The sequence below is a fragment of the Thalia democratica genome, chromosome 5 (genome assembly GCF_965202585.1).
Source record: "Thalia democratica chromosome 5, ktThaDemo2.hap1.1, whole genome shotgun sequence".
NCBI lineage: Eukaryota > Metazoa > Chordata > Thaliacea > Salpida > Salpidae > Thalia > Thalia democratica.
The window spans coordinates 30,296,472-30,319,334 of record NC_139169.1 but is presented as its reverse complement, the minus strand read 5'-3'; the positions used below and the strand labels follow the sequence as shown (position 1 = coordinate 30,319,334).

Below are 22,863 nucleotides of genomic sequence, written 5' to 3'. Positions count from 1 at the left end.
AAAAATTTTATTTACGAGTAAATACTAATAACAGAGTTTGTATCAGAAAAAATTGCTCATTTGCTTAACTAGAAAAATATTAAGGATGAGTTAAGTACAGTATTTTTTTTATTAATTCAAATAAAATAGACGCAGATTTAATTTATACCGCATCTTAATTTATACCAATTAACTTTTGCTTAGTTTAAGTTTCATATTTTTTTCTAGTATTTTAAATAACATCTATGACTAATTAATTAAGTCTAATTTAAAACACATTACTTTTGAGTGTCTATAATTGAACTTGTTACTACCTAATTAAATGCTTAAATTAAGCTTAACCTTATATTATAGTTAAATAATTGAATTAAAAATTATATACTTTCCCATAATGAGCTGAAAACTCAAAACAACGAATATTAAAACTTATTTTATAACAAGCTATCAAATTATCCTAGATATTTTATCTATATTTATTATTAATAATTTAGCTAACTATATAAAGCTTATAAAGTTCAATTTTTCGATAAATTCTTAAGTAAAACTTTTAATTAAACCTAAATAATAATATTAAAAAACTAACTTTGTATCAACATTAATGTTTTTAGCAAATTACTTTTAACTTTCTTTAATCTTTTCAAAAGAAGTATTACTATTAGCAGCATTTGTTTGATATTAGTTTAAAAAACGAATACAAAAGCACCAATGTTTTGTACAACAAGACAATTTTAAAATAGTTTATGATTAAAAATTATAACTTAACTTTCAAAAATATTTAATGACTAGTAAATTTAAACAGTTCTGATCTACAAGAGTTGAGTTCTTAAAAAAAAACTTGAGAGGCAAACTAAGTTTGCCAACTTATATTAAAACTTTAACATAAAATCGCTTTGTTTTGAATTGAAATAATATTTGAGTAAATATATTATAAAACTTTAAAAACATGTTAGTTTTCAATTACTGCATTTTAGGAATTTACATATTGAAAACATTCCGAAACTTTCAAATCTTTCTTTAACTTTCAAAACAACTCAAAATCAGAACTTTTTTAATGCCATCCAACAAAATTCCCCTCTGTTGATCAAACTCCGGCAGGTATTTCCATGGCAACGTAACAAGTGGGGCAACTTCCATATATGGTGTCGAAGTCGGAAGTAGTGGTAGCTAGGGAATTAAACCACGTTGCTAGGCAGTTGTAATGGTAATACTGGCCGCAACTAGTTGATTTGCATATCTGTTAGCGATATTTTATTGACTATTATTCTATTTAGTGTAATTATACTTTCTACTTTTTGTTTTAAGTTTATCTGAAAAAATTCAAGTCCGATGACAATTCCTGATTATATTATTATCGATACTTATCAACATATTTTAGCTATTATCACAGATGTTCTTGTGCTAAAACTTTATTCCGACTAACGGCGTTAGTCGGAATAAAGTTTTAGCACAAGAACATCTGTGATATACATTCCGATAAGCTTAGCTTATCAGGATCTCCAGGATTTAACGCCTTATAACGTTACATCTTATTTTAGCTATTATCAATGTTTTACATTGTAAAAACTTAAGTAATATAAACTGTGTAAAACTGTTTGAATCATACTTGTGAATGTATAAATTTTTAGAAATTACAGGTTAACCAAAAGTTTTTCGGAAATTTTTTATAAGGTTTTCTAAATTTCTTTCACATTAAAAAAAAAAAATTAAACTTTTACATTTGTAGTGTAAAACTATGTTTAAGGTAAAAACTGTATTAAATAGTATAAAAATTATAAAAAAGATAGTATTATGCTTCTTAGATGTGTTTATAATAATAAAAATTCTAAATTAAAAAAAACATGTTGTATACCATAAATTTACATATTTTAACAAATTTTCACACTTTCATTGTAAAATTTAAAAACTTAAGATTTTTCAGTGATATTTTTTTAAATTCTAGATTTTTCCAGTTTTTTTTCAAATTCGAGGTTTTCCAGGATTTCAGGTTTTTGACAATTCTGCAGTGGAATACTTTTACAAACTAGAACTTTATATTTTTTCTAATTTCCGTTTTTGATTACTTTGTGTTAATGAACTTTAATTTACTTTTGATTTTATTTGAATTTTTAAATTTAGTATTTTTTAATAAAATACTTTACAACTTTATCGAGTTTATTTCTTTTGTAACTATATAGCTTTAGTTTAATACTAATTTAAATAATGCAGTTACTATTATATAACTACTATTAATTAAATCAAACAGTCTATAGTTATCTTGTGTCTTATCATATTGTATTCAGATTATTTACATAAGCTTATCTTAGACATATCTATAGATTAATCTATTTTAAAGACAAACTTGGTTTTACGTTATTTGTATTTAGTATAAAGAAAATTGTTAATCTTATTTGTATAACTTTTAATTGAAAATTATGAAATATTGAATTGCTATTATGATAAACACATATCTAATTCTGTAACAAGTTATCTATAAAAATATGCTTTTTAAATTACAATGTTTTTAAATTTATTTATTTGAAATGAAATGGAAAAATATACATGTCAAATTTTATTTAACATAAGTTTGCGTAGTATTTTACATAACTGTAATACAAAAACTATTTGTCTAGTTTTACTAGACTTTGATTGATAGAATTTTATAACACTTTATAAAAATTTCATTTTTTTACATAACTAATTTTAATGTATCATTTACTTGATCAAACAGAATGACTCTATAATGGTTAGCAATTCTTTGAAAACAAAATTAATTTCTTTCATTACGTACAAATATGTGTTATTAATATTTTACGATTAAAATAATACTATATAAAACTTTAATTTAATTTATATATATTAACTGTCTTATTTATATAACAACTGTCTTAAATTAAGTTTTCGGTAAAAAAAATAACTGCTTTTATTTTTTTTATTTCAAACTTACAACATATGCAAGACAATAATAGCTAAGAAAAGTAAATTAAAATTTATTACTTTTTTTTTTGATTTAATTTCTTTTTTTTTATTAGAAAGGTTATTAGATTATACAGATAAAATAAATTCAGCTAAATAGATATAGTTTTAGGTCTTAACAAGTTCCAAAATTCATTATACAAGCTATTTCAATTTTACAGATAAAATAGTTATTTTGAAATTGATGAAATGATTAAACTTGAATTGGAAACATTAACTATAATAGTATTTGAAAACTAAAGTGCAAATTAATTTTATATCTTACATAACGAAATAAAAATATCTAAGTCATTAACATTAAATTCTAGACTACCTAAACTTAATTATAGTAACCATTTTTTGAATAAAAATTTCAATTAAAAATTGCAAAAAAATGCACTAAAAATACACTCTTGTAAAAAACCACAGCTATATTACAACATAAGTAATTTTCGTAAATCAATACTCGGTAGAAAATAATCGGATTACTAAAAACTTACGTTTAATTCACTTAACGAAAAAAAAAAAAAGATTAATTTCATTTTATTTACTATTTCCAAAATGCTTTAAAAAATAACATTAAACTACGGATAACTATTGCAATGGTTATAACAAATTTATAAATAATTTGGATTATTTTTTTACAAGGTGGCCACTAGTTTTTGACAAACTTCTACCAGGTTTTAAAGGTACACACGTCTTTGGGTCTAATTTTAGTTTAAAGTCAAGTTTAAGGTTAGAAAAAGTGTTATGTAGAATAACCTCATTGAAAAGATACTGTAAAGCTACTTTAAATGTATGTGTTTTTGGAAAAAACAATTATGAGGAGACAAAAAAAAAACTTATCTATGCAATTATTTTTGTGTCAAATCAAAATTTTACTACTTAAAATATAAAAGTTGTTTTAAATTCAAGGTTTTTCTAGGTTTTTTGAGCCTAAATTGTCAAATTCTAGGATTTTCCAGGATTCCAGGTTGAATGGCCACCCTGTTTTTATATTTTAAAAACATTTAAATTTCAAAAAAGATTTTATACAATCATGCTAACAATAGAACATAAAAAAAAACGTTTATGTAGAATTTGTAATTAATAATTAAAAATTAATTAAGACTAAAACCTAGTGACAATTGAATAAAATTTGAAAGTTGAACATTTGTAATTGTCTCAAGTTTTATTTATGTAACAAAGAACTCTAATTTCCTCACACAAAAAACTCTAGTTTTCGTTAGACAAAACTAAATATAATTTAATGATTAAAAGTCAAAACTATTCCATTCAATTTTTATCAGGGTTGCCACTATTTAAAGGAAAAACACACTAACGAGACTATTGGATTTTTTCAATCAATAGCATTTTTATCAGAATCTCGTAGGAGAAAACTAATTAGAGCCTACGTTATTACATTTAAATTGATAAATAGAAATAGTTACAACTAACCTAATAACATAAGACAACTAAAGTACTGAAATATTTTTTTTTAATCCATTAAGTTTTTAAATCATAAAAAAATTACAGAAGTAACCTTACTAACATTAAAAACAAAGCATTAAAAACAAAACATTAGTGAACAAATAAGATCTACCCAAAATGTGTAAAAGATAGAGCAGATTTGAAATAAAACTTTTCTTTCAATAAAGTTGATAATTCTAAATTAATTTCTACTAGTGCAAGCGTTTACTACTTTTTGGTAATTACTATCAAATAATTAAAGTAAAAGATTTCTTCTAAACACCTAGTAAGACAACACTAAAAAAAAGTATGAAATAATTGTTTTAATAACAACAAACTTAATCTTGACTAGGTCGTCAATACACTTAGTATAACAAAACTTACTGAGGTACAGATTAAATTTAAATTTTACATGAAAAATGCCAAAACTAATTTAGTAATTAGCGTTCAAACTTAAACGACCTGAGTTTTAATTTTGCATACAACTTTGATTGAAGTTTAAATTAATGAAAATCAGATTACACTTTACATCTAAGTTTGCTGAAAACGACATGATTTAATGCAAACTAAAAAACTTTTACAAATCAATAATTAATCGACTAACAATTTATTTAAATTATTAATTTTTTAACACTTATAACTATATTGAAAACTATATTAAACTAAAACTTTTAAAAATTCTCCTAATGCTTAATTTTTTTTTTATTCTACCAACTATTTATTGAATGAAGGAAATAGTGTCCATAATTATTATAAAACAAACCAAAAAAGTATTTAACTTAATCATTATTTACTACTACTATAATAATTTTATTATTAACATTTGATTTGTGGTGATAGAGTTAACAATTTATTTTGATAAGCATAAAACTAGCTTTAAAATGACAAACTGACTTTGAAACTAAGAATATAAAAAATATTACAGTTAGCTTCTACTCTGTCATGTTTTGTTAGTTTCTTATACTTTAATTTATTAAATAAAATGAGTACAAAACAACTTTTTAAGCTTCATTCAATATGTAATGATAAAAAAATAAAACCGTCAAAATTACTTTAAATTTTAGTAAAAACTATTTATATTTGATGATATATAACCCGATCACTATAAAATAAAACAAAAACTACTTTAACACAACTAAAACCAAACTAAAGGATCCTGCCAAATTGTATAACAGAAAGTTAAACAATTTCCAAACAAAATTAATCATGATTTTTCCATCGCATAATGTATTGATTTAACTATCTGCTTCGCTTAGTAGAGACTCAATCAATAAACTGAAGATAAGTGATATTGAAAAGATAACAGGGAATCTCAAGGAAAAAATGTTACTTAATGCAATTAGTACAACATTATAATATTACTTAGTTCCAATTAGCATAAACTGGTTTGAGATTAATGATAAAAAATTTCAATAAGTTTTTATTTAAGTCATACACTTTAACTAATAATAGAAAGGGTTCTTGTAAAAATATTTGCATTTTTAATGAAGCTACTACTGCGTATTAATAAAACTTCAGTCAATATTAATCTAAACTTGCAAAGAGAAGTAAGAGACAGACACTTGAACTATTATATAAAAAGTAATGTTTTTTCCATAATAAAATCCACGATAGCTGCAAACGTAAAATCGTTTATTACCGGATGCTACCATTGATAACAAAATATTCAAAAGTACTAAAACAGTATAAAAGAATGAACTGTACTTTAAAAGCATTAAAGTTGCAGTTATTCGGATAAATGTCGTATTCATAGGAAAAAGAAAATTTCTAAGCGGATAAGGCGTTTGAAGTTAATACTTCTTACGACAATATTCTTTAAACAGGAGTTAGTTCATTTAGTGAATTGATAACAATTTGAACAAATTTTGGTTGATTTAAACAATATGATATGATAATAGAAAACAATAAGCAAGTTTTTTTTTTATAATTTACTTTAAATTTGATAAATGTTTAAAGAAAAAAATAAATATTTCTCAAAAAATAAGGGGAATCTAATTTTTGATTTTTAAACTAACAAAAAATATTTAAGATAAGTAAAACTAAATAAATGTTTTTTTTTGTCTTTAAAAATCTTTTTTTTTTAATTATACAATATTTTTACAATCTATGAACTAGATAAATCCAAAAAATGACTATTGAAATTGTATTAAAAGTAATTCAAAATTGCATCTTACACTACAGCTTCGTGAACCGTTTTTGAATTGAAAACAACGATATAAAATTAAATCTATACTTCCAATGAAACATTTATAAATTAAATTATACAATATCTTTGCACGTGCTTATCTAATAAATTATTATTTTTTAATTAAAGAATAATTTATGAGTATACTCTTTATTAATTACATTTGTTTCAGTTACATATAAATGCTATATAAGCATATAGCATAGTTTTACCTGAATCTAATACAAATAATTGTATAAAAAACAACAACTTATATTTACCTGATCAGGATTTTTTCCTTCCAGCGTGTAAGTGCAGCAAATCCCACAGAACAGTTTCATATCGGGTAAATTTCCCTTTTCCGATCCCTCACTATCATGGTCGAATTTCGTCTTCAGCGTGAAATCGTCACCTTTAAGTATGTTCACTAGATTCTAAATAAAAAATTTCAAATGAAACTTGTTTACTAAACTTATATTTTTTTTAAATGTTTTTAAGTATCATGTGTACATTTTATTTTAACATAATTTTTTTTTGTGTAATAAATTGTAAATAAAAAGTACGTTATAGTTTATACAGGGCATTTGAACTTTATGTATAAATTTTTTCAATGTTGGTTTTTTATTAATTTAACACATAATTCTACTAAATTTATTTTAAACCACTTTTTAACTCAATCGAAGTTACTTATCTCGGTGAACGTCCTATATATCTTTATTGTTTCTCTTAAAATATTTAATTTTTTTAGTATTAAAAAAAAATACAACTATTTTCTATACATTTCAAAATAAATTAAAAATTTTATAATGAAAACTACAAAGTTGGAAGAATAAGTTGAAACATTTTTTTCAATCACCATATTTGGTTAAATTAAAACTTATTTTAGCATCATTAAACGCCTCAAGCCCGTTTAAAACCAAACCACTCTTCTTTTTTTTGCAAAAATCAAAACAATCTTGAATATTTTGAAATACCACAAAACAAATAACAATCTTATTATCAGTGTAAAATAGAATAACAGCAATTGTTTACGCTAACTTCTCTAAACAGAAGCGGTTTCTCATTAAACAATTCTGCTTACAAAGCGACTTATTTACGTTAGCTGATAAGTGGAACACTTGAAATTATTTCATTCTGTTTTATAAAATTGCTAAAAGTTAGTCTGAGAAAGCGGTTTTGTGGTAAAATTTTAACAAAAAATAAATCTTTTTTGAAAATTTAAGCCCTACCTTAGCGGATGCACTTATGGTTTTTTAAGAAGAGATTTAAAAAACTTGTTTTAATCTGAGAAATAAAATTATTAACATTAAAAAAGTATGTAAAGGCTTTTATTAAATCTAAACTCAAAATACTGTTTAGTGTTTATTTGTTTAAACACCAGTTAAAATACTATTTCTGTGTTTTTTTATTGTTAAAGATTGTACTATATCAGAAATTAACAATAAATAATATTTTTAAGCACCAATAAAGTACTAATTTCTAAAAAAAAAACATTAAAACATAACGTTTTTAGTATTGAAGTACGTAGTAGCGAAGTTGCGCTAAAAATAAAAAGTAAAAAGTTTCATTATTTAATTTTTTACATAACTTAAACATCAATAACTAAAAATAACAAAATGACCATGTTAACAATAACTAAATGGATGTATTCGCTGATGAATAGAAATACTCAATATGTTTGAATAGCGGAAGTAATATTTGAGCATGGCAAATATTTTGTGTGAATTCTTATTACGTGCAAGTCAAGTTCAAAATAAACTTTTCTCAAAATTTTTGAATGTTGATTAATGACGTGTGTTTATTGCATTCATTGTTGCATTTTATTGTTTGGTTTATTTTTCTCAAAAATAACTTTTTAAAGTATGTGAAAGTGAAAAAAACAAATCATACTTTCAAAAAACCTTTATAATTTTCATGGTAGCTTATTCATTTTTGTAAAGAACACTTCGTATAAAAATTTTCTCAAAATACACCATTGAGTTAGTATTAAAAAACAATTAAGTTCAAAATACCTGTTTAAACCAGACTTTTGTTACTTAATATAGTTATAACAACTATAAAACATATTACATATTGTTTAGAAGCCAATCCAAATGTCTACAAACTGCCAAAAAGTCATTTATTGAATTTTAAACAAGTTTATTTTTAAAAATAAAAGTTCTTCTTTATGAAAATTGTTAACAGAACCCATATTTCATATAAATTCTTAACAAAGGTTTTAACAAAGGTGTTTAAAAGTTAAAAAAATAATTATGGTTGATTGATGTATGTTTTGAAAAAGAGTTGTTGTATTTTTCTTGTTTTATTATATTTTAAAAATGGGCTCTCTACAAAAAACAATTTCTGACTTCACAAACCTTTTTTTTACTCGAGCTTTGTTTAAACTTTGCATATTAACTTTCTCAAGTTTTAATGTAGAATAACTATGAAAGCTCTATCATATTTAAAAATATTAAAATAAATTGCTGAGTAAACCATGCTTTATTATCTTCACTATTGTTGTTATAAGTATACGCATTGTTTTGAAACCCACACGAATTTATTTCAAAACTTTTGTTCAAACTTTTATATTGATTAAGTAGACATGCGCGTTTGTTAAATTTTTAAAGAGTGTGCTTTTGTTAATTTTTTTTTGTTGAAATATGTTCAAAAACATTTTACATAAAATTTTTCAAAAACACAATTTTTATTGTTTGTAAAACATAGAATCAATTGACCTATAGCTGGAATGTTGATTAATGAAATTAAAGTAAAAATAATACCTTTATTAAGAAAGAATGTATTTGTTTAATTTTATTGTGTATTTCTGGCTTTCTTAAATATTCTCAACAAATATTTCAACAAAAAAATGTTTGTCTAACCTAAGATAAATACTTCAATCAACGACTTATTTACCTAAATTAATAAACAATATTTATATGTAAGATAATCATTAATTATAAATGATTTACAAACTTATAAAGCAAGCTAATTTTACAAAAATTTTATACGTTGTATATTAACTATTCATATAATTATCTATTAATAATAAAAATTAAATTTATTTTTAGCTTAATGCAATAGACAAACAGTAATTTTAAAATAAGAAGTTTTGATAAAAACGACTGATTTTAAAATGACTGGTTGAAACAATTAATTTAAACAAATTGAAACCAAACATTAAAATAACCAAACAAACATCGTATGTGCTCAATGTGGGGCTCCAAACTTCCTTCAAACCCCCGTAAAACCTCTCCCTCAACGCCGCCACCGTGTGGTCGGGACCCATAAAAGTTACCTCGGGGATGTTAAGATCGCAAGAGGGGTTTTCTCCAGGTTGATACAGCGGGTTCAGTTGAAGAAGCATGGAACAGCCGGCTCCTGAGAAATTGAGCAGGTTTATATACATTTCAAATTGAAAAATTAAACTTTGTTTGTTTTCTGTAACAAATATGTATATGTTAGATATGAATATTTATAGTTTACTATTTATTATTTGCAACTTTTTGTACCTTTTTTTAAAACACCTAGGTTTATGATGTAGTAGTTTGATAAGTTAGTTCTAAAAGTCACAGCACATTCAAAGTATGTTTGATTTTAAACGTAAATTGATATTTTTACGTCAAAATTTAACTTAAGCATTTGATACAATATAAACATATACATATGTTTTACAAATACTAATACCTAATCACAACACTACTAATTGCAATTATTAATGCTTTACAGGTAAATTGTGTAATCACAATTAAACAAAACACAAGTTTTTAAATTATTAAGTTAGCAAACTATTTATGCTAATATGGTAGTATTATGTTAGTTGAAATTATATTTAAAACCATTTGGCATCATAATAGTTATTTTACTACAGGATATGCAACATCCGGAGTCTGTTATGATGTCATAGTTAAGTTTGTGATGTCATATTGGTGCTGTTTTATAGTTGAGTTTTTATTTTGATTTGCAATTTGTGTTTAAACTTTGGTCGTACAATAATGACTCATGTTTAGTAGAAGTTTAATGACCTACAAATAATAACAATTAACATGTTTTATCAAAACAATATTTTTAAAACATAAAGTTTACAATTATACTTTCTGTATAGCATGAGAAATATATTTAATTCTTCAAAAGAAATGTTTATTGGTGTTCACATAAAGTAAAAAATACGTTCATATTCAAATTATTAAAATTCAAGATAGCTATTCTGTTTGGCTGGAGAAGAGGCGAACTGTTTTTATTAATATAAAAATTAATTTTTATTAAAATTCTAAAAAAATCATATTATTTGTTTACAAAAGTTAGAGACTAACAGCGCAGTTGCTTATAGTAAACTTTTTTACTCTACTGCTTTATTTAGATTTGTTCAAAACGTATAAATTTTTTGTTTAGTTTTCCTTATCACGATGACTAACATTAATGTTATTTGAAACAATGGAAGTCAGTTCCTTTCCTTAGAATAAGTAGGTTTAGGTAGGTTATCTGATACGCGACATTACAAAAACTGCCAAATATTTAAACAATAAAAACTAACCGGAGCTTATCAATGTTTATTTATAAAAGTGTCATAAAAACTATTTGTGTTGGGCAGCATTTTTGTCTTATTTTATTTTTTAGAGCATGATATTAAAACTAAAGACGCTGTGGTACGTATAGTTCTATATTAAGTTTTACTTAAATATTTATAAACTTAGAACTAAGTTCAACTAATGTACAAAGCTTCAAAGATTCGAATTCAACTATTTTAGTAGTTTTTTCCTTGTAATAAAATCTAATTTAATTATAGTATGTATAAGATAAAATTTTTACAACTCTTTAAATAATAACAAAAATTAAAACAAACCATTTTTGTAAAGTTAATAGTAAAATTAAACTGTAAACAAAGTAGGAAAAACATTAAGCTTTTAAATTTCACCTATATTTTCTGCAATTGAACTTTTACGTTTCCTTGTAAGAACATTTTTAAGTAAAATTTCTTGTTAAAATAACAAATTGCCGACCGCGCACACAACAGTAGCATTTGTTTGTATGAAAACATACAAAAATTTACTTTTATGTACTATGAAGCATATGCTAATATTTTTATACAAAATAATAATAAATTCAATTTCTAAGCGCAGTTAGTTTAACAACTTCTAAAACTTGAAAAATTTGTTATTCATCAAATTTGTATTTTTTGCAATAACACTTTACAGTTTAGAACAAAACACAAACTTTTGATCCTAGACAGCTTGCATGTTTTTATTAACGTGTTTGTGTTTACAGAAACTTCTAAGTATATAAGAAATATAAATTTGTAAAATTGAGTAATTGTTTTTCATATACTTTAGCGCTTAAGTTTGTTTTTTTCTTTTAATAAACATCAAATAATTCTTTCAATTAAGTGCAAATAGTTCTACACTTAAAATTAAATCTTAAAATCTTTATTTAGCGATTTCATATTTTTTGCAAAACAACTTAACATTTTTTTAATAAAACAAACAACTGACCCTTTATAGCATAAATGTTGTAATTGACATCATGTTTGTGTTTACAGAAACTTGTTATGATGACGTAACAATGTTACTAATTGAATATAAAGTAACCTCAATTTAATTTGTTTTGCAAACGTTACTCACAGACAAAACTGTTATTTTTAACAACAGTTGTAAAAAAAAAATAATTTGTAATATTACAAAGCATATTTGTCTTTTCGCTTAAAAAGGTTTTTCAAACGCTTTATGTTATAAAATCTTTTTATTAGATAACTTTATAAGTTTGAGTACAAACTTCATGAGTTTGTGAATTAAACGAAATTAAACACATGTTAAACATTTTATTTTTTATTTTTTTTGAGTTTTTAAAATGGTCAACCAAATTCTTTAATAGAAGTTATTTACAAAAAGTTCTATTACAAAAAACTATATAAAAACAGTTTTGTAACAAAAATTCAAAAAACTTTTTTTTAAGACTATTAACTACTTAATACTATTTTTTAAACAAAAAGTAAACCTAGTTAATAACAGTCTATCAAAAAGTTTTCAATGTGTCACAGTCAATTTGTATTAAGTAAAATAACGGCGTTTAAACACAATTTTTAGGTGTTAACAAAAATTTATCAAATAGTTTGTGTCATGGATTCCTTAAACTAAAAAATACGAGCTAATACTTTAGACAATTGCTTGCATATAGTACCTCAAAAAAAAATAATAAAAGCTTGAACAAATCACCTATTACAGAGTTCTATTTACAGATTAATGTAGCACAAGTAAAAGAAACATTAATAGAAAGTTTGTAACAAAATATTATTGAATATAACTATTTGGGAACATCATTTTGTTAAGCATGTTATGTAATTTCAAAGAACAATCAAAAGAAACTGTTAACCGTCACTTTGTGCTCAAAATAAAACCAAACTAACTTAAAATTATATTAAAAACAACAATAAAACCAGAATCTGTTTCACTTATGAAATTTGCTGACAGACATTTTTATAACGCTTCATTTGAACTCAATAAAACTGCTTCATTTGAACTCAATAAAACTCGAGTGCTTCGTACAACAGTGCCAATGAAAATTATTTTCAGCCTCACTTTGAGATTAAATAGTATTGGTTCAGAGTCCGAACAAACTTATACAACAAACTGATACAAAAACAAAATATTTTTAGACATTTTAAGTACAGACTGTACAGAGTAAAGGTTTTAAAACAACTTATGGTATAAACTAGATTTTAGCATTGTTTGTACGTTGAACTTCTACTTATTTATATGAAAAATCATTTATTTACAGGTTTATAAGTGAATTTTTAAATGTTATATAATGTCTGATACCAAAATTACTTTGTAATAGCAAAACCAAAACATTCTTTTGGTAAACAATGCAGTCTATAATATAACATTTTTAATTAAACATTACTATCACTTATATGAATACTCAGTATTTCATTCTCTATATATCTAAACTAACTGTTTTTTGTTATTGAAAAAAAAAATCTTTTCACAAAGCCATTTTTGCTAAAACTCTGATGTACATAGAACATGATCCATTGAGTTGACATCAATTCCAAGATAATACTAGTATAAAACTAAGTACAATATTAATATAACAAAACAAAAATAAAAGTACACTGAAATAGAAATTTAACGAACAAATACAACCAACAGAGATCAACTACAAATGATAAAGACAAATAATAGAATAAAATTAACAAACTAGCTACATTTCCTTTTATAATGAGATAGAAATCAGTAACAAATTAAAAAAAAAACAAAGTAAGGTCAACAGTAAATCTTGTAGTTGAATAGCCAAGGTTCATAGGAACTATTATATAAATATATATTTAACCAACTATACAACAAATCACAGTTTTTTACATATGTTTCATATTTGTAATATTTGTATTACATATAATAATTATATTATATATATGTTTACAATTTTATTTCACATTAATACAACAAACCGAGGTCGATAGTAAAACTAGTAGTTGAGTAGCCAGGATTCATGGGTTCGAGGATGCACAGGTTCGCTTTTATTTCAGACACGTCATTCCAATACTCCTGGTACATTTCAAGTTGTTCGCAAAACTGCTCGTATATCTGTGTTGTAATTTGTATTTAGTAAAAAAAAATATAATGATAAAATATTGAAGCTGCATAAAAACCAACAGTACTTTTAAATGGTACACTTCATACAAAAAGCAATATTTAAGTTACTTAAATAGTTTAAATAAATTGTGTAGTGATAGTTCTAATTGTTTTTATTTGTGCAGACCTTTATTTTACAAAAACCAAACAGACTACTTAATTAATAATTTCATGCTATTTATATAACAAGGAATTTTTATAAAATACTATTTTAACACCACATTTAAAAACAGATATATTTTAAATATATTTTAGTTTTATGTAGAGGTGGGCAACGCACGGACTGCACACGAAAATCTCCCATTCGTGACTTACCAACAAAAAAATATCTTGGTCAAATCAAACCAAATTGAATTTTTTAAAAATCGTTTTAAATGTGCTCTTAACTTGGTTTATGATTCAATGATTATTTTTATTTTAAAAAGCTTTTTAAATTTTTTAAAGAGTTTTTTTTTAATTTATCAGCTCAATAAGACTTTTTGCTAACAAGTCGGCCTTGTAAAACTAAGTTGGTAAATATGTTTATAAGTTTTATGTTATCTTTAACAAAATTAAAAACTAAAATAGTGAAATAAATAAAAAATGTGTTTAATAAGAATCTTAGCCATTTGACAAGCACAATAATTCATGCAGATAAATAACAAATACGAAACAGAACATAGTATAATTAGTTAATTATTTTAATAAAATTATATTTATTTCTCGTATACAACAAAATTTCCATGTGTCGAGAATAGTGGTCAAACGTCTGAGAATATTTTGCAGCTCTTGAAAAGCTGCTCAAAAAATAATCTAAAATAATATCGAACGTAAGCATTTACAGTGTTATTTTAAATTGTACAATATCATAAAAAATATTTCTACTAAAACTACTTGAAAAATCAACGTAACGTCACTGTCTCAGTCAGGTGCGCATTTTTCGAGTTAACTTATAATTTTGACAAACTGGCCGTATATCCGTGTGTGATATGAACTTATAGTAATAATAGTATATAAAAATATATTTGACTACTATCTAAATGGTAGACAAAATTATAAAAATAATGAATAAAATAAACAATTAATATATTATTAGTATTTTATTATAGTCAGTTAAAATACTAAAATTCACTAAATGATTATGTTAAAAACATTTGAAAACACTGCTTGTTTACATTTGTTAGAAAATTAGTATATAAGTAAATGGTATAAAAATGTATGTTTATCAAAAAGCATTTGTATGTTATGTTTATTAAAATAAATAAATTTGAGATCACTAGCTTGTAGTAGGATAAAGAACTTAACAACTTTACTAAATGTGTAAAGATTTTAAATCATTAAACGTTTTCAAAAGTTACTAACAAAATTTTCATTTATTTATTGAAAACAGAAAATATTAAAAATTATCATTTTTCATACTTTCAAAAGTATATTTGGCAAACTAAGTTTTAAGAACTCTTCATTCAAAATTGTTTTTTTTTAATTTTATACATACGATACCTTCATGAGTCCATTCAGGTTTGTCAATTAATTAAAAGTAATAATGCTGCCGTTGTAAGGCTACTTGAAATAATAGAAAAAAGGGAGCCTCCATCTAAGTATTTTTGAACGTATGATGTAATATAAAAAATTCTTCTCGAACTACTTGAAAAAGCTACGTCGCGTCACTGTTTCAGTCAAACGCACAAATTATATTCGAGTTAATTTATAATACTAAACAATTTGATGTAAAGAAATTCAACAGATGCATACAGTATACGGTTGCTTTTTTTTAAGAAACATATCGGTAGTTTTTCAGAAAACTATTAGTATATCTATTCGAAATATAAAACATACAAGCTAACCGTTTAAAAACTAAATTTACAATGTACAACATTTATCAGGGTAGCCAAATATTTTTGGAAATTTTCTCCAGGTTTTCAAAATTTGCTCCAGGTTTTTAAAAGTACACATTTTTGGGTCTATTTTTAGTTAAAAGTTAAGTTGAAGGCAAAAAACTGTGTTAAAATAGTATAAAAACATTGAAAGGATACTGTAAAGCTACTTTAAAATATGTTTTCAGTTTAAAAAAATGTTTGATATTGACAAAAAATTTACATATATGATAGCTTATTTATGTCAAATCGAAATTTTACAACTTAACATGTTATAATTGTTAAAAATTCCAGGTTTTTTAGCCTAAATTGTCAAATTCCAGGTTTTTTCAGATTTCCAGGTTTTTGGCGACCCTGCATTTAAATTTTTAATTGTTTAAAATCTATAAGGTACTACTAAAAAAGTATAAATTCAAATAAATTTTAAGTTAACAACTTTATTGTCAATGTACTAAATAAAACAAAAAACAAGCATAAAGTTGTTTGAAAGTCTTTCTAAAATTACAATGCTCACTTTTTAAATTAGAATTATTAAATAAACTAACAAAAGGTATTTATCCATGCCTTTTATTTAGAATTTAAAAAGGTAAAATATGTAAGTCTTTCTAAAACTAATACTATGTTTTATTAGTATTATTCGAACAAAAAGCAAGTAAAATATTATTAAAATAATCTATGTGAAAGAGAAATTTATCAAGTAGAATACAAGCTAATTTTATTAAAACAGACCATTATCTATTAAACAAATAAAAAGTAGATTAATATTTCTTCATACTTTTTATTCAGAACTACTTCATCATAAGACGTAACTATAACATTTCATTAAACAGTCAATACACCTTTAATATATAACTGTATCTATATAAAGGTCTGTAAACATTTAAAAGTATGATTGCAGCTGTTGAAAAGCTACTATAAATTATATGCTACCATATTGCACTAACGATTCTTGTAAATGTTCGGTATAGTTTTTATGCAAACTTTTTCACTTAAACTACTTGAAAACCCTAAGCTACGTCACTGTCTCAGTGAGACGACTAAATTAACTTTCGAGTCAAATTATAGTGTTAATTTGATGTATACAACTTTCTTACAAAACTCAACAGATTCATATAGCTTATAGTGCTTTTTTATGCAGAAATAGTTCATAAGTATTTCTTTTTCAACAGCTAAGTTTAATAAAACAACATTATATATACTTTACTAATATTGAAACAACAAGTAGCCCAGGTGAAATTTTAATACTTCTTCAGAAAGTTTAAAAAATCAGACACATAAAAGCATATAACTTTTTGTTATTTAACTTAACCCTTTATAATCACGAAGCTAAATAAGTAAATTTCGAATGAAGACATTTTTACTATGCAACTTTAAAATGGTGCTAATGCAAATGGCTGTGCCTTTAAAACTAATGGGAACAATTTGTAGGTCTATTATTCTACTACTATGGATAGAAACTTTAACGTAGATATAAATAATTTGATGTTTGCATGAAAGCATGACGTCACCTACCGAGTAAACTACAAAAAAAAATGTAAAATATTTTTTTAATTATCCTACAAGTGACCGCGTATCTTTGAAAGCTGCACTGATAATAAATAATCAATTCTTTCAAACTCTTGTTAACCTTGCTTATTGTCGAAGACGCGGCCCAGTTGAACCCGAACGTTTCTGCCGGTATGGACAGCTTGGTGATCGGAGGACAGGTTGGAAAATTGTCGGGTATTTGAAGGCTGATCAAATGCTGTCTTCCCTGGGAGTCGAGAGCCGTGAGCTGGATCTCCCTGAAGTCCGAACTTATATTGGAAATCTTGTCTAACCCAAGTTCCTGAAATGTTATAATTAAATAATATATTGGAATATTTACACAACAAAAAACAACTCATATGGGCTGAGTAACTAAAATATATGTTACATATCTTTAAAAAAAAGTATAAATATTTACCAAAGTATAAAACAATATGCGATTATGTACTTTGAACTCAAATAAGACACATTGTCAAAACCAAGTTCCTTGAAAAAAATTAAGTTAGACAAAATTTAAAAAAATACGTGATTGGACATTATAGGTGTAAGTCGATTTTAAAATCAAACCAAACTACTAAACATAATTTTCAATCAAACGTTTCAATTCAAATTAATAAAAGTTAAGTTTTTGCAACAGCACAAAAAGCTTTCTATAGAATTATTATAAAAAATGTAAGTTGCTTTTTTCGATGGCTTTTTATTAGTAAAATTTAAACTAAAATCAAGTTTTACTTATATATTAAAAGCACATTTTTAGTTCAAAGAATCCTAATTAATAAAACAATAACTTAAAATTTACATACACAGCTTAACCACTTCAAATAATGAAAGGAATAGTTTTAGGAAGATATGAAAATACTTATTATGCCTTTTCATATTTCTCAAGCACTTTCACTTATCGTATGCTGACAAAATAAACTGTTTATGAATACTTGAGTTCGACTGTAATAGTCTGAATATTTTTAAACTTTTCTTAGAATAATTCATCGAAAACTTTTTATCGGTCCTTAATTTTGTAGTAAACAAATAAAATACTTTTTTTATTAATTGAATTCATAAAAGATTAAAACAACATTGTTTTACAATTATGTCTTAGGTTTCTACTTAATAAAATTAACAGCTATTTGACAAATATAAATATAACGTCTTTTTGATTAATAAAAAGTTTAGCTTAAATCACAAGATTCAAAACTAGCTTTCAAGTGAATGTAAAAGTATAACTTATTTTAATATTTTTACAGTTTTCTTCTGTATTTTTTCTAGGGTTTTAAGCATGGAGTAAACAACCAAACTCGAATTAAAATCAAAATATCAAAACAATGTTGACAAGCTCACTCTGTTTTTAAAAGAAAAAGTATTTAAAAGCAAATTTTAATAAGTTACGTTAAATTTTAAAAATTTATTTAGTATGTGGAATGTTTACCTTTTTTAATTCAATTTCAAACTACTTGGGTTAGATTTTTTTATAATTAAAGGCATTTAAATTTTTGACTTCGATATTTTATATTTATTATTAGTAACTTTAATGTCGGTAAACCGCAACAAAATAAACACCAGATTTTAAATCATGATGCTTGGCAGCTTATAATAAACGTGTAATTAGTTGTCAATTAGTTGTGTGTATTTATAATGTCTAGTTCAACTATATTACTCACCTATTCTAAATTCTCGGTTTTAGTACAAACATTAAAGATTTTTTTTTTTTTGAAACTTTTTATAGAATCAATTTATTAAAACGGTGTTTTTCAGAACTCTGTGGAATAGTAAGTTTTATTTATACGACTTATTAATACTTAATACTTTTTTTTATACTTTAATTCTTTATTTCTGTTAAAAAATAAAACTTTAAATCTAGTGAAAAATAATTCAGCCGTATCAGTGTTGCTCAAAAAAAACTATATTAAAGTTTTGATGATCACAATTTAACAAAAGTTTAAGGATAACTGAGATGAAGTGATATTTCTAAAACAGAGGTAGATTTTGACCATACGAAATATTAGCAGGGTATAAAAGTAAGAAATTTGATAACGTACTTAATAACTGCCTGATGGCTGTGTTCAATTACATAAGCGTCGTACCAGTAATTTTTAAGAATAAAATTCAAAACTTTATTGAGTAAAACAATAAAAAATAAACAAGAAAACAATTTGTTAAAGTAACTCTTAAGGTAGGTTTTATCTAATGTAATACAATAACACAAACTTTGATTCACCTAATTTAGTTTCTACGTCAATAACTTTTATTGGGTCAATATCACCAACTTTAAAATAAACCAAGACCTTATACTAATTTTATTTTTTATTTATCATGTACAAATGAATTACCTTTTTCTGCCAAACAACTAAAATTTTAGCTGACAAGTATAAAATTGAAAGAATAATAAGGTTATTTCCAAAGCTAACATACTCAACAACAATTCATTTATTATGAGAAACAATGGTCTAGGCAGGGTCCGAAAATAAGCAATATCGCTCACTCAGGGAGATTTTGAAACATTAATTATTTAGCCAGTAAAAAATAAGTAAGTAATTATCTGAAAAAGGGGCGACTGTTTTTAAAACTTTTGCAAGGAGTGAAATTTAAAAAACTAGTTTGGAAGACCCTGAATTAAGGCTACAACTTAATAAAGACATAAAAATTAACTGACCTTCAACTGCTGCATAACGACTTTGGTGACGTCATAATCGTACTTGTCCCGCTTGTAATCAGACGTGCTCTTCAGCAGAGTTTTCAGCTCACTCACGAACTTCTGCACCGGCAGTTTGGACTGCAGTCTCTTCCTTATAAAGTCCAGGTGGGGTCTCAGCAGCTGCTGCAGTTTCCAATCACACTCTATTCTATGTAAAAGTTTAATTGTTGAGCTGCTAATATTTAGTAACATAAAAATTTAAATTGTTATTATGCCGAACCTTAAAAAATATTCAATTTGAAAAAATGTATTAATCAGAGCCCAAGCCTGAACTTTCTTATACGGTGAAAACAGGTTTTTCAGTTGCGGCTGACTGATAGGTTTTAATAAGTACAAAACCAAGGTCTCAGAAAGCTTGTGGTCTGATGATCGAATTGATGTGATCAAACCGTTATAAAATTAGTGATAACTTATAATCACTCAGAATAATCAGAACTTAGAATTTAGGAATCGGAAATATTCATTTATTATTGTTGTACTACTTACCTATTTTCTACATGAAGACCTGTATTTATCGTTTTATATCACATTTAATATACATAATAAAAATTATTACAAAGTAATTTGCATTTTATAGTAATTATGGTAGTATATAATAACACTATATTTTGTATGGAGAATTTATGTTTAAACTAAATATAATATGTGGCTAAATATTATTTTTTGTAATAAACTTTTTGATAAAAATGGTTTTCTTATAAATTGTGATATAAAAGAATGAATTAACAATATTTTTACCTTAAAATATTAATTTTTATGTATCATACATTATTTACTCTTAAATATAAAGATATTTGAATTCAACTCTGTTTTATTCATTCATTTAGTCATATTTTTTTTCTTTGAATGATAAATTAGTAATGTATTCATTAAAATATTAGTGAACAATTCTAAAAACCAGCAGTACACATTTTCAAGTGGCGTGATCTACTACTTATAATTACGTCACAATAGTAAATATTTAGAAGTTTAACAAACTCTAAAACAGAGTTTTTTAAACTTTAAACGAGAGATTATTTCTTAAGTTGTGACTTGCGATTTGTTATTTATATTTTTATATAAAGTTTAAGGTTTAGCCCACCTGCTGAAATCTTAAATACCCAGTAAAAGTAAAAATACGTAAATTTTTAGCCCAGTACTTTTCGAGCTTGTGACTTGTGGTTTTTTTCGACAACGATAACAAAAACAATGCTTACAACTTCAATACGTCGTAAACAAGTATTCAAAATGTTAACTAGATGAAAAAATAAACTCGTGTCTTGCGGTTTATGAATTAATTTCAATAGTACAAAAGAAGTCAGCTACCTGGTTATTACGTCATAAAATGAACTTTTTCAGTTTAAAAAGAATTGTAAAAGCGTATGTTTATTCTAAAACTTGTGACTCGCGGTTATTAGAGTTTATATTTAAGATAATGTTTTCTATAAAAGTCACAATGGTTTAAGTTTTAGAAATGCAGTATAAACTCGAACATTGTAAAAGTGGCGTGATCTGCAACTTATAAATACGTCACAATAGACTAATTTTTAGAAGTTTAGTAAACTCTAAAACAGAGTTTCTTGAATTAAGTTTTATGAGAAATAATCATTTAAACTTGTGGCTTGAGGTTTATTTATTTTGTGTTAAATTTCTGTGTATGAAACCCATCTACAAAAAATCGGTACTTATAAAAATAAATTTATGTCTAAACCTTTCAGCATAATATTTTTTATAAACTTGTGATTTGCGGTTTTTACTATGTCACTATGCTTAGAAATTCATAAAGTAGACTTAAATACGTGTTTTTTTCTTGAGTAGTTTGTTTGAGTTAAACATTTTTCAAACATGTGAATAGTGGTATACTTCTTTTCCAACTGCCCAAGGTGTAGTTTTTTTTTTTCAAAATAAGGTGACTTCTAAAAAATTAATTTATATCTTAAACATTAATTTATTTGATTTCTATATTACTTTTTACAAACTAATTATTTATAGAGAGATTTTTAGTATACTACAATAACACTGTTGTTTAAACTAATATTTTAAAACAATAACTAAGACCAAATTAGAGTAGTTTTCAAAAAGGTTTGTTACAAAATGACAGTAACTGTCAAACAATAAGTTTTTTTAGAAACAATAAAAATTCAGAGGTTAACTAACATTTTTATGTAAGAGACTACTGTTACTTCTTTTTACAGAACTTACCAATACACAAGAAATTTTTGAATTTACTTAAAACAATTTATTTGAATTTCTTGGTAAATATATTTTCTGTTATAAACTTTTACTTAGCAAAATACACATTTAATATATATAAATTAACATTAGGTATAAAATATAAATACTTCATTACCTTAGAAACCTAAACATCCTGAACCTAAAAATATTAAACCTTAAAATTTTATTGGTGAGGGATTTACTTAACTTCAACTAAAAACTCAAAACATAACCAACTTTTTACTAAGTTATGTACTGTATAAAAGCTTTAGGCACATATAAATATGAAATTAATATCACAAAAGAATTAAACAGAAGACTTCACTAACCCACCTGGGTAGGGAACTTGGTGTTTCAGGTTTGTACATGGTCAGCCTGAATACCTGGGAACCGACTCCTACGAACCCGTCATAAGAGACCTTGTCCGGATCCGTTATGATGTTTATGTCCATTATTTACTATACTACTACC

General features: G+C 24.6%; 1 protein-coding gene across 1 annotated transcript; it reads right to left on the bottom strand.

Moving 5' to 3' along the window:
• Positions 1-1,037: 1,037 nt before the first annotated feature.
• Positions 1,038-22,851, bottom strand: LOC145835988 (E3 ubiquitin-protein ligase FANCL-like). Its single transcript, XM_082943764.1, has 7 exons — positions 22,726-22,851; positions 20,158-20,347; positions 17,611-17,811; positions 13,947-14,082; positions 9,702-9,883; positions 6,805-6,957; positions 1,038-1,213 (listed from the first exon to the last, which is right to left on the bottom strand). The coding sequence occupies exons 1-7, from the start codon at positions 22,842-22,844 to the stop codon at positions 1,061-1,063; spliced, it is 1,134 nt and encodes a 377-aa protein (XP_082799890.1). The 5' UTR covers positions 22,845-22,851; the 3' UTR covers positions 1,038-1,060.
• Between the last annotated feature and the right edge of the window lie 12 nt (positions 22,852-22,863).